Source organism: Choloepus didactylus, chromosome 12, assembly GCF_015220235.1.
Source record: "Choloepus didactylus isolate mChoDid1 chromosome 12, mChoDid1.pri, whole genome shotgun sequence".
In the NCBI taxonomy this organism is placed as follows: Eukaryota; Metazoa; Chordata; class Mammalia; order Pilosa; family Megalonychidae; genus Choloepus; species Choloepus didactylus.
In genome coordinates, this window is record NC_051318.1 from 59,999,327 (window position 1) to 60,013,106 (window position 13,780).

At 37.3% G+C, this 13,780-nt stretch overlaps 1 protein-coding gene across 1 annotated transcript in view; it reads left to right on the forward strand.

Moving 5' to 3' along the window:
- MYCBP2 (MYC binding protein 2) overlaps positions 1-13,780 on the forward strand; it is a 377,400-nt gene that overhangs the window by 62,271 nt on the left and 301,349 nt on the right. The window contains exon 3 of the mRNA XM_037800441.1: positions 9,105-9,320. Coding sequence (XP_037656369.1) covers positions 9,105-9,320 — 216 coding nt within the window. The remainder of the gene's footprint in view (positions 1-9,104; positions 9,321-13,780) is intronic.

The window sequence follows — 13,780 nt, forward strand, 5'->3', positions numbered from 1 at the left end:
TGGAGTACATTGCGCTTCTTGGACATGAATATTTGTCTTTCATAAGAGTTGGGAAGTTTTTGTCCATTATTTCCTCAAATTTTCCTTATGCCCCTTTTCCCTTCTCTTCTTCTGGGGCACCCATGACATGAATGTTTGTGCACTTTGTGTTGTCAGTCGATTTCTTGAGACTTTCTTTGTTCTTCCTATTCTTTTTTCTGTCTGTTCCTTTGTGTGTTCGAATTCAGATGCTCTGTCTTCTAGTTTGCTGATCCTTTCTTCTGCCTTTTCAAACCTGCTGTTGTGTGCCACTAGTGTATTTTTAATTTCCTCTTTTGTCCCTTTTATTCCCATAAGATCTGTTATTTTTCTTTGCATGCTTTCATATTCATGTATATGCCAATCCAGTGTCTTCTTAATATCTTTTATCTCTTTAGCCATCTCCTTGAATTGGTTTTGGAGATTTGTTTGAAGATCTTTGATTAATTTTTCCAAATTCTGTATGTGCTTTGACTTTGATTTGTTCCTTTGACTGGCTCATATCTTCCTGCTTCTTGATATAGCTTGTAATTTTTTTGCTGATGTCTGGGCACTGGATTATCTTTGTGAATTTACTCTGAAGGTTGGATTCTCTCTCTTGTCAAAGTTTGTCTTGTTGATTAGCTTTGTGATAATGCTTTTCTTTGACACTTGATTCCACTCTGAAACTGATTCCATGAAGGGGGCATACATCAGTTCCACAGGGCCCTGGGGAGAGGTCAGGTAAAGACACCAAAATGCCTTTAGTTCTGCTCCCCACAGGTGTGCTTTCCTGGCCTGCCCAGCATATGACCCTTTTTGCCCTGGAGACTTTTAGACATCTTCCTGGAGGCACACTTTCCTCACCTGCAATCTGTTCCAATCAGTCCTTAGAAGTCAGGCTCTTCTTAACTCCCTGCTGTATCCAGACAATGGTGTAGCATTGCCAGGCCAGGCACGTTTAAACTGGAGGTCCTGGCAGCCCGTAATCGCTGGACAAAAGCTGGAATAGTGCTAGATTGTGGCCTGCCTTGTTCCTCGGGAATTAAATCTCTGCAGCTGTCTGCCCACCAGTGACCTAACACTCTCTTTCTGCTCCAAGAGAGAGGTATGGGCACCAGAAATAGGAGCTGACGGGTACTCACGATCCCTTGCCGCTGCTTCTCTGTCCCACACTTTCCTGTGTTGCTCTCCCTGATCTGCTGAGCCCCATAACCATTATTCCAGACAGTTTCTGCCTATCCCCTAGTTGTTTTTCTGGGAGAAAAGTGAGCCCAGCCTCTGTCTAATCAGCCATTTTGGGATCCTGTATGTTTAGCTTTTAAAGAAACTGAAAAACTGTTTTCCAAAGTGGTTGTTCCATTGTACAGTTGCAGCAGCAGTGCATGAAAATTTTAGGTGCTTTACATCCTCACAAGCACATAATATTGTTAGGTTTTAAAATTTCATTCTAATAAGTAGAAAAGAGGCTATCACTCTGTTCTTGTATTTCTTTAATGACTAATGATGTGAACATCTTTTCATTTGCCTTTGGCCATTCATTCATTGTGTGGGTGAAGTGTATGTTCAGATCTTGCCTCCCCTCCCCCCCCCCAGTTGAATTGTTTGTTGTCTTGTGGAGTTGTAAGAAGAGTTCATTATACATTCTAGATACAAGTCCTTCTCAGATTTTGGTATTGCAAATAATCTCTCCCAGTCTGTGGTTGATTTTTTTTTTTTTTTAAGGTGTAAAAGTTTTTGATTTTTATAAAATCCAGCTAATTTTTTTATATGATTCATGCTTTTTGTTTTATAGCCAAGAAATCTTTGTCCACCCCAAAGTTGCAAAGATCCTCTTTTATATTTTCTTCTAGAGATTTTATGTTTCTAGCTTTTATATTTATGTCTATGGTCTATTTCAGGTTAATTTTTTTTTTAAATGGTATGCCTTAAGAGTTGATGCCTATTTTTATCCACATTGATATCCAGTTTATCCTGCACCACTTGTTAAAAAGTCTTTCCTTTCTTCCATTGAATTGCCTTGGCATCTTTCTCAAAAGTCAGTTGACCATGTTTGTATGGGTCTATTTCTGGACAGTATTTTGTTCCATCAATCTGTAGGTCTATCTTTATACCAATACCATACCATCTTGATTATAGCAGCTCTATATAGTCAGCCTTGAAATCCACTAGTATATCTTCCAACTTTGGTCTTTTTTTTTTTTTTTTTTTATAAAATTGGTTTACCCATTTTAGGTCTTATTTCTTTATGAGTTTTAGAATCAGCATGTCAATTTCCATTAATAAAGTCTCTAGAATTTTTATTGGGATTATATTCAATCTACAGATTTGGGAAGAAGTGCCATTTTAATGGTGTTGAATCTTTCAATCTGTGAATGTAGTGTATCTCCCCATTTATTTAAGTCTTTAACTTGTTTCAGCAATATTTTTTAATTTTCAGTATATAGGGCTTATACATATGTTATTAAATTTATCTTTACTTATTTTATATCTTTAATTTTGTTTTCTAAGTTTTTAATTTTGAGATAATTGTAATTTAATGCAGTTTTAAGAAATAATATAGAGCACATGTTTAGTTTTGTAAGAAACTGCCATAGTCTTTTTCCAGAATGGCTATACCATTTTACATTGCAATCAGCATTGTACAAGTGATCTCATTTCTCTATAACCTCACCAATATTTGTTGTTGTCTCTGTTCTTTATTTTAGCCATTCTGCTAAGTGTGAAATATTCCTGTTGTGGTTTTAATTTGCATTTCTCTAATAGCTAATGATGTTGAGCTTCTTTGATGGTCTTATATACCTTCTGTCTATCTTCTTTGGTGAAATGTTTGTTCTTATCTTTTCCATTTTCTAATTGGATTGCTGTTCATTTTATTTAATTTACTTTTTACTGTTTAATTTTGAGAGTTCCTTATATATTCTAAATACTAGTTCCTTTTAGGATATGTTTGCAATTATTTTTCCTTGTCTGTAGCTTGCATGTAATTAGTTTTAAAATTTCATTTTCAGAATGTTCATTCTTAGTAAAATGGACATACTGTTTACCTGTGTACATTAATCTTGTCTCCTGTGACTTTGCTAAGTCCACTAATTAGCAACAGACTTTTTTTTTTGCAGATTTCTTAAGATTTTGTACGTCTTCTGCAAATAAAGATAGTTCTTCTTTTCTAGGAGATACTTATTGCTTTCTAACAATGCCTTTTATTTCATTTTTTGGTTTATTGCACTGGCCAGGATATGCAGTACAATGCTGAATCAAATTGCTGAGAGGAGACATTTTTGCCTCATGTTCAATCTTAGGGAGAAGGCATTAAGTCTGTTATAATGTCACAGATGTGGATATTTCATAAATATCCTTTATCATATTGAGGAAGTTCCCTTCTACTACTAATTTACTTAGATATAAAAAAAAATCATGATTGGATATTAAACTTTCATCAAATGCTTTTTCTGTTTTATTTACACTATCTTATGGTTTTTTTCCTCCATTATTTTGTTGATATGTTGAATTACATTACATTACAGCCTCATTCCTGGGTTAAATCCCACTTGTATTCTTTTCTTTTTTATATATATTGTTGGACTTCAAGGGCTAATATTTGTTTTTAGTATTTCTGGAAGAAATGTTCACCTGTTTAGGACATGTTGATTAACTTCAGTGCAGTTTTTTTTTTATTAATAAACTTTATTTTGAAATAAATTCAGTCTTACAGGAACAGTTGCAAAAACAGTACAAACCCATCCATAGAACTCCATCATACCCTGACTCCCCTCCCCCGATACCCTTATCCATCACCTTTAAGATCCTGTCACACCACTGTTTCTTTCTTTCCCTCCCTCCCTCCCTGTCTGTCATCCATCATCTATTGCTCTGTCCTCTGAACATATGAGAGCAAGCTGCACATATCTTTGAACAAACAATATAATTCACATATACCTTTCCCCTGGACAAGAACATTCTTTTATGCAATTTCATTAAGCGCAGCTAGGAAGTTCAAGAAATTCAACATTGATATAAAGCTTACATTCTATATTTTCTTTTTTTTTTTTTTTCTTTCGTCCCGTCTGTGATCCTTTGAGCGTCCTCTCCTCCATCCTCAGATCCCATCCAGGATCATCCTTGGCATTTAATTGTCATCTATTTAGACTGTCTTTTTTTTTTTTTTTTTCAATTGTGGAAACATGCATACAGCCTAAATCTTCCCATTCCACCCGCTCCCTAGCATTCCATTAGTGGGATTAACCACATTTAGAATGTTGCAATGTTATCACCTTCCCACCATCCATTTCTAGAAGTTTCCCTTCACCCCAAACAGAAACCCTACTCTCATTTCTTAACTCCCCATTGTCCCTTCCCCCACTTCTTGGAACCCCTACTCTACTTTTCATCTCTATGATCATATTCTCTGATACTTTCTTTGTGTTTACCGTGGGGCTTAAATTTAACATCTTAAATCTATAACAATCTTGTTTTTCTTTGATACCAACTTAACTTCTGTATGACACATAAACTATGTTCCTATACTTCCTTATTCCCCCACCTTTATGTAGTTCTTGTCAAAAATTACATATTTTACATTGAGTCCAAAACCACTGATTTATCATTACAGTTCATGTATTTTAGATCCTGTGGGAAGCAAATAGTGGAGTTATAAATCAACAATACAATAGTATTGGTATTTGTATTTACCATGTGGTCTTTACTGGAAATCTTTATTTCTTCATGTAGTTTCAGTCAGTTGTTTAATGTCCCTTCCTTCCAGCCTGCTCAACTCCCTTTAGCATTTCTTATAGGACTGATTACTGGTGATGAAGTCCCTCAGCTTTTGATTATCTGGGAATGTTTTCATCTCCCCGTCATTTTTATCCTCCAGATGTTTGTGAATTCTCCAAGTCTCTGATGGTTATTGACTTCTATTTGTATTCCATTGTGGTCAGAGAATGTGCTTTGAACAAATTCCCTTCTTTTTTTTTTTATTTTATTGAGGCTTGTTTTTATGTCCCAGTATACAGTCCATTCTGGAGAAAGATCTGTGATCACTAGAGAAGAATGTGTGTCCCAGTGACCTGGGATGTAACATTCTATATATGTCTGTTAAAATTCTCCGTATCTCTCTCTCCTTTCTTTGTTTCTGTGTCAGTAGGGCTCCCTTTAGTATCTGAAGTAGGGCAGGTCTTTTATTAGCAAAATCTCTGAGCATTTGTCTGTGAAAAATTTAAGCTCTCCCTCAAATTTGAAGGTGAATTTTGCTGGATAAAGTATTCTTGGTTGGAAATTTTTCTCTCTCAGAATTTTAAATATGTCATGCCACTGCCTTCTCACCTCCATGGTGGCCGCTGAGTAGCCACTACTTAGTCTTATGTTGTTTCCTTTGTATGTGGTGAATTGCTTTTCTCTTGCTGCTTTCAGAACTTGCTCCTTCTCTTCAGTATTTGAGAGTCTGATCAGAATATGTCTTGGAATGGGTTTATTTGGATTTATTCTATTTGGAGTTCGCTGGACATTTATGCTTTGTGTATTTATATTGTGTAGAAGGTTTGGGAACTTTTCCCCAACCATTTCTTTGAATACTCTTTCTAGACCTTTACCCTTCTCTTCCCCTTCTGGGATACCAATGAGTCTTAAATTTGGATGTTTTATTTTATCTGTCATATCCCTGAGATCCTTTTTGATTTTTTTGATTTTTTTCCCCATTTTTTCTTTTGTTCTTTCATTTTCTGTTCTGTGGTTCTCGAGGAGGCTGAGTTGTTGTTCAAGTTCCTCTAATCTTGTATTATGAGTATCCAGAGTCTTTTTAATTTGGCCTACAGTTTCTTTCATTTCCATAAGATCTTCTATTTTTTTATTTACTCTTGCAATATCTTCTTTATGCTCTTCTAGGGTCTTCTTTATGTCTTTTATATCCTGTGCCATGCTCTTCTTCATGTCCTTTATATCCTGTGCCATGCTCTTGTTTCCTGTCTGTAGTTCTTTGATTAATTGCACCAAGTGCTGTGTGTCTTCTGATCTTTTGATTTGTGTGTTTGGGTTTGGGTTCTCCACATCGTCTGGTTTTATCATATGCTTTAAGATTTTCTGTTGTTTTTGGCCTCTTGGCATTTGCTTTACTTGATCGTTAATTTGTCAGAATTGCAGCTTGGTGGCGTACACTTTCTCTAACTAACCAGCAGATGGCGTCTGTGAGTCACCTATTCCCCTCAAGTCAGTTCTCCCCAAGTTTGTCTTTGTGGTGTGTGGGGATCTGACTGTTGTGGGGTTCAATTGGTGCACTTAATTTGGATTTGTTGTCGGTGTTGTCCGCCCTGAATGAGGGGTGTGTGTCTGAGTGGTTAAGGAGGAAGGACAGCTTTAATAATCAACCCTCCCAGGTGTTCCCAGAGATTTAAGGCTGTTCTCTGCCACTGACCCAGAAGTGCTTGGTATTGGTGTAGGTTCCCTGGGATTTCCGAGTGGTTCCCCCTTCCCTGCTGTGCTCTTCCAGAACCTCTGCTGAGGGAGGGAGGGCTGTGCCACGTCACAAGTGTGCGCTGGCCTCCAGGGAAGCCCCGGGATGCCGGGCTGTGCAGGGGCGTTCCCAGCCCACTTCAAATATGCTTGAATGGGATGTGTTAACTTCCCCCTTTCTGCACAGCTCACCCTCCCAGCTCCGGGACAATCAGCTGTGGGTGTATTAAAGGCCACTGCCCACGGCCGATATTGTGGCGTGTGAGTGGTGCTGTGGGAAAGACTCCCTGTCACGCTGGGTTTCTTGTCACGGCTCTGTGCTGTAGGTTCGGCCTTGGGCAGGAGTGCCCCTGCCCGCCAGGGAGATGGCTGCAAGTCGTGCATTTTTTTTCTCCTTTTGGCTCCCCTTTGCTCCCCTGGGCCCGAGACAATCAGGGGTGGGTGTGGGAAGGGGTATCCTCCATGCCAGACACTGAGGCATTAGCCCATCCTGCTCCCATCGTATCTGCAGCTGCTCCCAGTCGTCTTTTTTTTTTTTAAAGAACTAGTTCGTCTCCAAACGCCAACCCACACTGCAGCATGGCCAAGGAACTTTCAGCTGACTCACTCACTCGTTTCAGAATGCAGACTCCTGGTTTCACCAAATGCATGGTCCCTGTAGATTTAGCAGACCTTGTCTGGCTGGTGCTACTCTGGAAGTGGTGTTCTGGGTCACTTTCTGGTTTTTATCTAGTATTTTTCACGGAGGTGTTTTTTTTTCCCTGTCTCACCTAGCCACCATCTTAGGTTCCCAGTGCAGTTTTTATTTAACAAGGAGTATTACGTTTTATTCCCACACCTTTTTGTTAGAAGGGTAGAATTTTGGATCCAAGTTTTTATGATACTAGAAGTATCTTTTTTTTTTTTTTTTAATTTTGGATACTTCCTGGACATATTCTATCACTCAAGTTTGCATTGGTATAATATCTTTAAAAAGTTCTTTTTATTTACAAAGTAAATATTGACTTCAAAAATGTTGTTACTATCTGGTTAATAAATTTCTGGGCCCAAAACAGAAATTGACTCTAGTTTTAACAATGAAATTACCGAACACAGGATTTTTAACCTTCATCAAAACTGATAGCTAAGAGAGAGCTTTAGGGGGACATATGTTGAAAATCTGACATTTTCTTAACATTACTGTCATTTGAATGAGAGTAAAATTACAATATTTGACAAAAATTAAGGTTTGTTTTTGGAGCCCTAATTTCTGTGTAAATCCCTATGTGCGTATAAAAGAAATTAAATGTAAATCAATATCTGTATCAGGTCATTGAGACTCTACAATATATTTGAGAAAGTTACCAAATTAATATCCTTCGATACTCCAGCAGCTAAGCTTTGTTGCCCCTATTCATATATGGGAATGGTAGGGTATTTCTTTTAAGTTCTTTGCCTGTCCCTTTCCAGCCTTGATCCACAAACTTGTTGGGTTGGTTATTATTGTTATTCCTTCCACATTGCGACTTTCCCCATCACGGTTCCAGTTTATCACAGGTTGGCATACGAAATTAAATGGGAATTTTTTTTGAGCTTTGCCAAAGCCGCAGGTAATATGCAAAGGCCAGCAGATGATACATGAAGGCCAGCAGATGACACACAAAGGCTAGAAATGTAGAGATATCTTAAAAAGTTTAGTAACTCATAAATGCATAAAATGTATATACTATTATATATATTAGCTGTGCAGTATGTATTTTACTGTTTAATCACATAAATGAACAGCTACACAATTTTTTTTTTCTTAAAGATAAATTTGTAGTAAAAGAACTGCAGTTCTGTGTACTGCTTTCTGGGTGCCAAGTGTGTTTATGGCAATATCTCACTTGACATCTTGCGGTGATCTCATGTGATCTTTCATCTCGAGTTTTTCATGTCTTGTGTGTTTAAACGCCATAAACTCTATTAAATCACGGGTCCCAAGCATAGTGTTCCTAGTGGCTTGGAAAGTGCTCTCAAGAAACAGGCAAAATTAATGAAATTGAAGGAAAATGTAGAATTGTTAGATATTCTTTGTTCAGACAAAATGACTGCTGTAGGTTGGCCATCGTGGCATTAATGAGTTGATATTGAGGCATATCAAGGAAAAAGAGAAGGAAATCCATGAAGCTGTTGTTGCAGCTACACCAACAACTGCAAAGCACAAGATCCGCATCTCTCTCTGGTAGAAAATGCAGCTTTCTTTTGGGTGCTGAATTGTTATAAAAAGGAATTCTGGTAGACTCTGGCTCATATAAGCAAAGACTAAGTCCTTATATGATTCCCTAAAGGAAAATGAAGGTGAAGGGTCTACTATTATGGATTTTCAGGCCAGCAATTGCTGGTTTGAAAATTTTTAAACAAAGGTTTAGCCTACACAATGTGAAGTAACAAGAGAGACAGCGTCTGCCAATCAAGACGCTACTAGAGGGTTTCCTGAAACCCTGAAAGAAAAAAATTATGCCGATTTTCCAGATCACAGAGTCATTGCACCCTTACATGCATTGTCAGTTGAGACAGTTGACTTCCATTCAGTCTTTGCTATGTCAGTTAGCCCGTCTAATCTTTTTTTGTTATTTGAAATGGGAATTGGTATTAATGGAAAGGAATATGAACTTGAAATATTATGTCTTGTATTTCAGTCTGAAAACTTGGAGAATACAGTAATTATACCAGATATCAAACTACACAGCAATCCTTCTGCTTTCAATATTTACTGCAATGTACGCCATTGTGTTCTGGAATGGCAGAAAAAGGAAACATCTTTGGCAGCTGCCTCTAAGAACTCGGTGCAGAGTGGGGAATCAGATAGTGATGAAGAAGAGGAATCCAAAGAGCCCCCTATCAAGCTTCCAAAGGTAAGTCACTGAGTTGTTCTGATGTTTTTGTGTAACCTACAGGGTTTTGACTATAATTCGTATAAATGTATTGATAAAGTATCTTGCTTTCTGTAAAATTGTGCACTAAAATTAAAAAGGCTTATTTTTATGGATTAAAAAATAGGTTTGGGGCTGACCAGGAAAATTCTGTGGAACTTTCTAGCCAGAGCACTAACAAAATCACAAATTGCTAACTTAGTGGGGAGTACTTGGAAAACCCAGGCAGGGAGATCAGTGGGTTAGACTCTGCCACAAGGGATATTAAAAATGTACACAAACTGTAGAGTGGAAATGCTGGCATGTAGACGTGGAGCTGTTGCAGTTTGAGGTGAACTTTGAGCCAATGGGCTGCCATTAAGGTGACACAGGAAGAAGTGCAAACTGACACAAACCAAGAGCTAGGGAAAGCTGGTAGTGCTCAGGGGAAGAAGCCTGGAGTATTTTTGAAATAAAACTAGAATGGCTCTTGACAGTGCAGCAGCTGAGCTGAGAGCTTTTACCTTTTCTGCCTAAGGTTATAATTATATTCTTGCCTTTCTGGCTCCCTTTGCCTAGGAAAGATGTCAGATATGATCCAATACAAATTCTGCATTATTCTGATATTACCAGAAGCATATAAGTTAACTGGTGTTATAGAAACATGTTTTGATGTAGTACAAACTATTCTTAATGTACTCTGTTCTGTTGAAGTGTTGGTACATTAAATGACTATTATTATATATATAATAATTTATTCTATATAGTAGTGTAGTTAGTATTGAATAAGTGAAAATATACACATTTTAAAAATGGAAGCATTATTATAAATGATTAATGCATATTGCTTTTTTCTAAATATAGACATACATTTAAATAATCCCTTTATCATAAATGATTCACATATACTGCCTTTTTATTAAATTGATACTTTGAAAATGTGCTTTGAAAACTTCTTTATACATGCACACACACACACACACACACACACACACACACACACATACACACAAGGTATCATGGAAATACTTTTCCCTACTTGGAAATGGCAGCATTGAAATGTTCTTTGTCTGATTTCTCTTGCACTTTTTGTGGTAGTCATTCCTAGGTACACCACTGTCCTTAATTATACTGTCAAATTCTTCTCACCTTACTCTCAACAGATGACTTGCTTCCTGTTTCATAGAGTAATAGACACTTTGTGAACTTCCTCAGCTTCTTAATCAACCATCTTCATATGTCCTTATATCTTTCTAATTGTTTCAGAGCAGAACCCTTCTTCTTCCTTTGTTGTCTATCTCCCATGTCTTTAATTGCTCCTGATCTACTAGCTTTTTTCTTCAATCTAAAGCAAACATGTTCATCTTCTTCATGAACACCCCTCTGGGTAGTGCTCATGGTCTGTAATTGTGATTTTTTTTTTAATGCTGATTAGGTTAAGGAAAAGAAATAATGTGTATATATATATTAAGTTATGATGTGAGGATTTAGGACGTGTGTAAAATATTCTTGGTTAGAAGATCATTCATTCTTTGTGTCTGTGAGTCACACTGTACTATAGTAATCATCCTGCTTAAGTTCAATATTGGGAGAGAAAATTAAAACCCAGAGAAAGCTTTCATACAGGCAGATGAAATTTGAACAGGATACTGTGGTTCAAATTAAAGTGCACTGCACAATCAAGAATAATTGATTCTTAGACTGTTTTTAAAGCTTCATGATAAATGAATATTGAAGAAAAGAAAATATCAGGCATTCTTAAGATAGTATGTCTCAGCATGATAACAGGGTCAAAAGATGCAGATTTTTTTTTTTTTTTTTTAAATCATCATTTTATTGAGATATATTCACATACCACGCAGTCATACAAAACAAATTGTACTTTCGATTGTTTACAGTACCATTACATAGTTGTACATTCATCACCTAAATCAATCCCTGACACCTTCATTAGCACACACACAAAAATAACAAGAATAATAATTAGAGTGAAAAAGAGCAATTGAAGTAAAAAAGAACACTGGGTACCTTTGTCTGTCTGTTTCCCTCCCCTACTTTTCTACACATCCATCCATAAACTAGACAAAGTGGTGTTTGGTCCTTATGGCTTTCCCAATCCCATTGTCACCCCTCATAAGCTACATTTTTATACAACTGTCTTCGAGATTCATGGGTTCTGGGTTGTAGTTTGATAGTTTCAGGTATCCACCACCAGCTACCCCAATTCTTTAGAACCTAAAAAGGGTTGTCTAAAGTGTGCATAAGAGTGCCCACCAGAGTGACCTCTCGGCTCCTTTTGGAATCTCTCTGCCACTGAAGCTTATTTCATTTCCTTTCACATCCCCCTTTTGGTCAAGAAGATGTTCTCCGTCCCACGGTGCCAGGTCTACATTCCTCCCTGGGAGTCATATTCCACGTTGCCAGGGAGATTCACTTCCCTGGGTGTCTGATCCCACGTAGGGGGGAGGGCAGTGATTTCACCTTTCAAGTTGGCTTAGCCAGAGAGAGAGGGCCACATCTGAGCAACAAAGAGGCATTCAGGAGGAGACTCTTAGGCACAAATACAGGGAGGCCTAGCCTCTCCTTTGCAGCAACCGTCTTCCCAAGGGTAAAACTTATGGTAGAGGGCTCAACCCATCAAACCACCAGTCCCCTATGTCTGTGGTCATGTTAGCAACCATGGAGGTGGGGTAGGCGAATACCCCTGCATTCTCCACAGGCTCCTCAAGGGGGCACTACAAAAAGATGCAGATTTAAAAGAGTCAGTAAAGAGGATCTTTCAAAGAAATTGAGCTGTTTCACTATCTAATATCCAGATTCTCAAAAGCTTTCTAAATTTTATAGCTACATAATTTTTTAACAGTAATACTTAGAATTCATACTTTCCATAACTCATTTGAGGCTACTCATGCCACATTTTGTTAAAAGATGAAGACGTGGACTGATTCATTTGTTTATTAATTTGCTAAATTCTTTTTTATTTCGTAGCAAGCAGTGTTTTATGGGCCCTGAGAACAAAAAGATGAAACACAATCCCTACCCCCAGGAAAGTATTGTCTAATAGGGATAACAGGCTTGTAAATAAATAACTGTTCTCTAGTGTCTTGTGGATTGATAGGAGCATGCTAGGTATAGTGAAACACATGCAGATGAGGATGCTGGAGAACTAGAAGATGCAGTACTGACTGATACATGTCCTTTCAAGTAGGGGAACAGTATCATAAAGTACAGGTAGTTTCCTTTGGCTTGAGTGGAGTGACTGAGGTATGGCAAGAGATAGATCACTAGAGCTAGATCTTGAGGGCCTCATATGTAATGCAAATTTCAGACATCATCTTGTGAATAGGAAATATTGAAGGATTTTAAGCAAAAGAGTGTGATTAAACTTCCATTATATTAATGTCACTTGGGTGCTAATGAGGCAAATCCACTGGACCAGTTAGGCAGTTATTTCAGTGGTCTAGGAAGTGTTGATGAGAGTTGGCACCAAGGTTGTGACAATGTCATACATACAAGAAATGTTTAAGGAAGCAGAATTGACAGGAACTGGTAATTAGGTGAATATGGAGGATGAAAGAGAAGGTAGAATGTAAAGTTTATAGGTAGTGATAACATTTACCTAACAAGAGAGAACTGGAGGAGTAACAGTACTAAAGTTTAATTCTGAACGTATCCAATTTGAGGTAGATATTAGATTTTCAGAGTGTTCTATATAGGGCTGAAATTCAAACGAAACATCCCAGCTACAAATATAGACTTGGAAGTTACCAATAGGTAGGCAAAAATTGAAACGAAATTCTTTTAGAGGTCTGAGAGGATGGGATCAAAAGCTTTGGTTGAAAAATTAAATTAACTTAGAAAAGTAGTAAAATGATTTTTCCTCTTAGCATGAAAATAAAGGAAGATGAGAGTGGTTGTAGATAAATTTGCATATTAGAGGATAGGAACTTAGACATTTCACACACTTTCTGGGAAGCAAACTGCTTCCTCCTCTTCTCCTTCACCTGTTTTCTTCCCCATCCTCTTCCTCTTCTTTTCTTCAGCTGCCTCCACTGCTGTTGCCTCTTCCTCTTCCCTTCTTCCCTTTCCCCTTTAGATTTTCTACTTTTTATGATTTGAAATATTGTCTCATTATTTCCTTTATACAAACAATTTTGAAAAACCACACTTCACACAATAGTAACAAATAAATCTACTTTTGATTATCTTTTGAGCTTTTTCACCTGTATTCCATATTTATAGAACCGATTCTAGGACTTTTTAATAGAACAAGATAAAATTTCTAATGGCAAAGAGTTTATTATTATTAAATCTAAATGTGAGATAACTAAACTTTTATGTTAACACTTAATAGTGAAATAATAAAGCCACCTTTGGAAATACATGGTTTGATTAGAGCAAAAACCTTGAAAGACTCATTATGTCATTTTTCTTTGGCCATGTATATTTTTGTCTCACTTTTC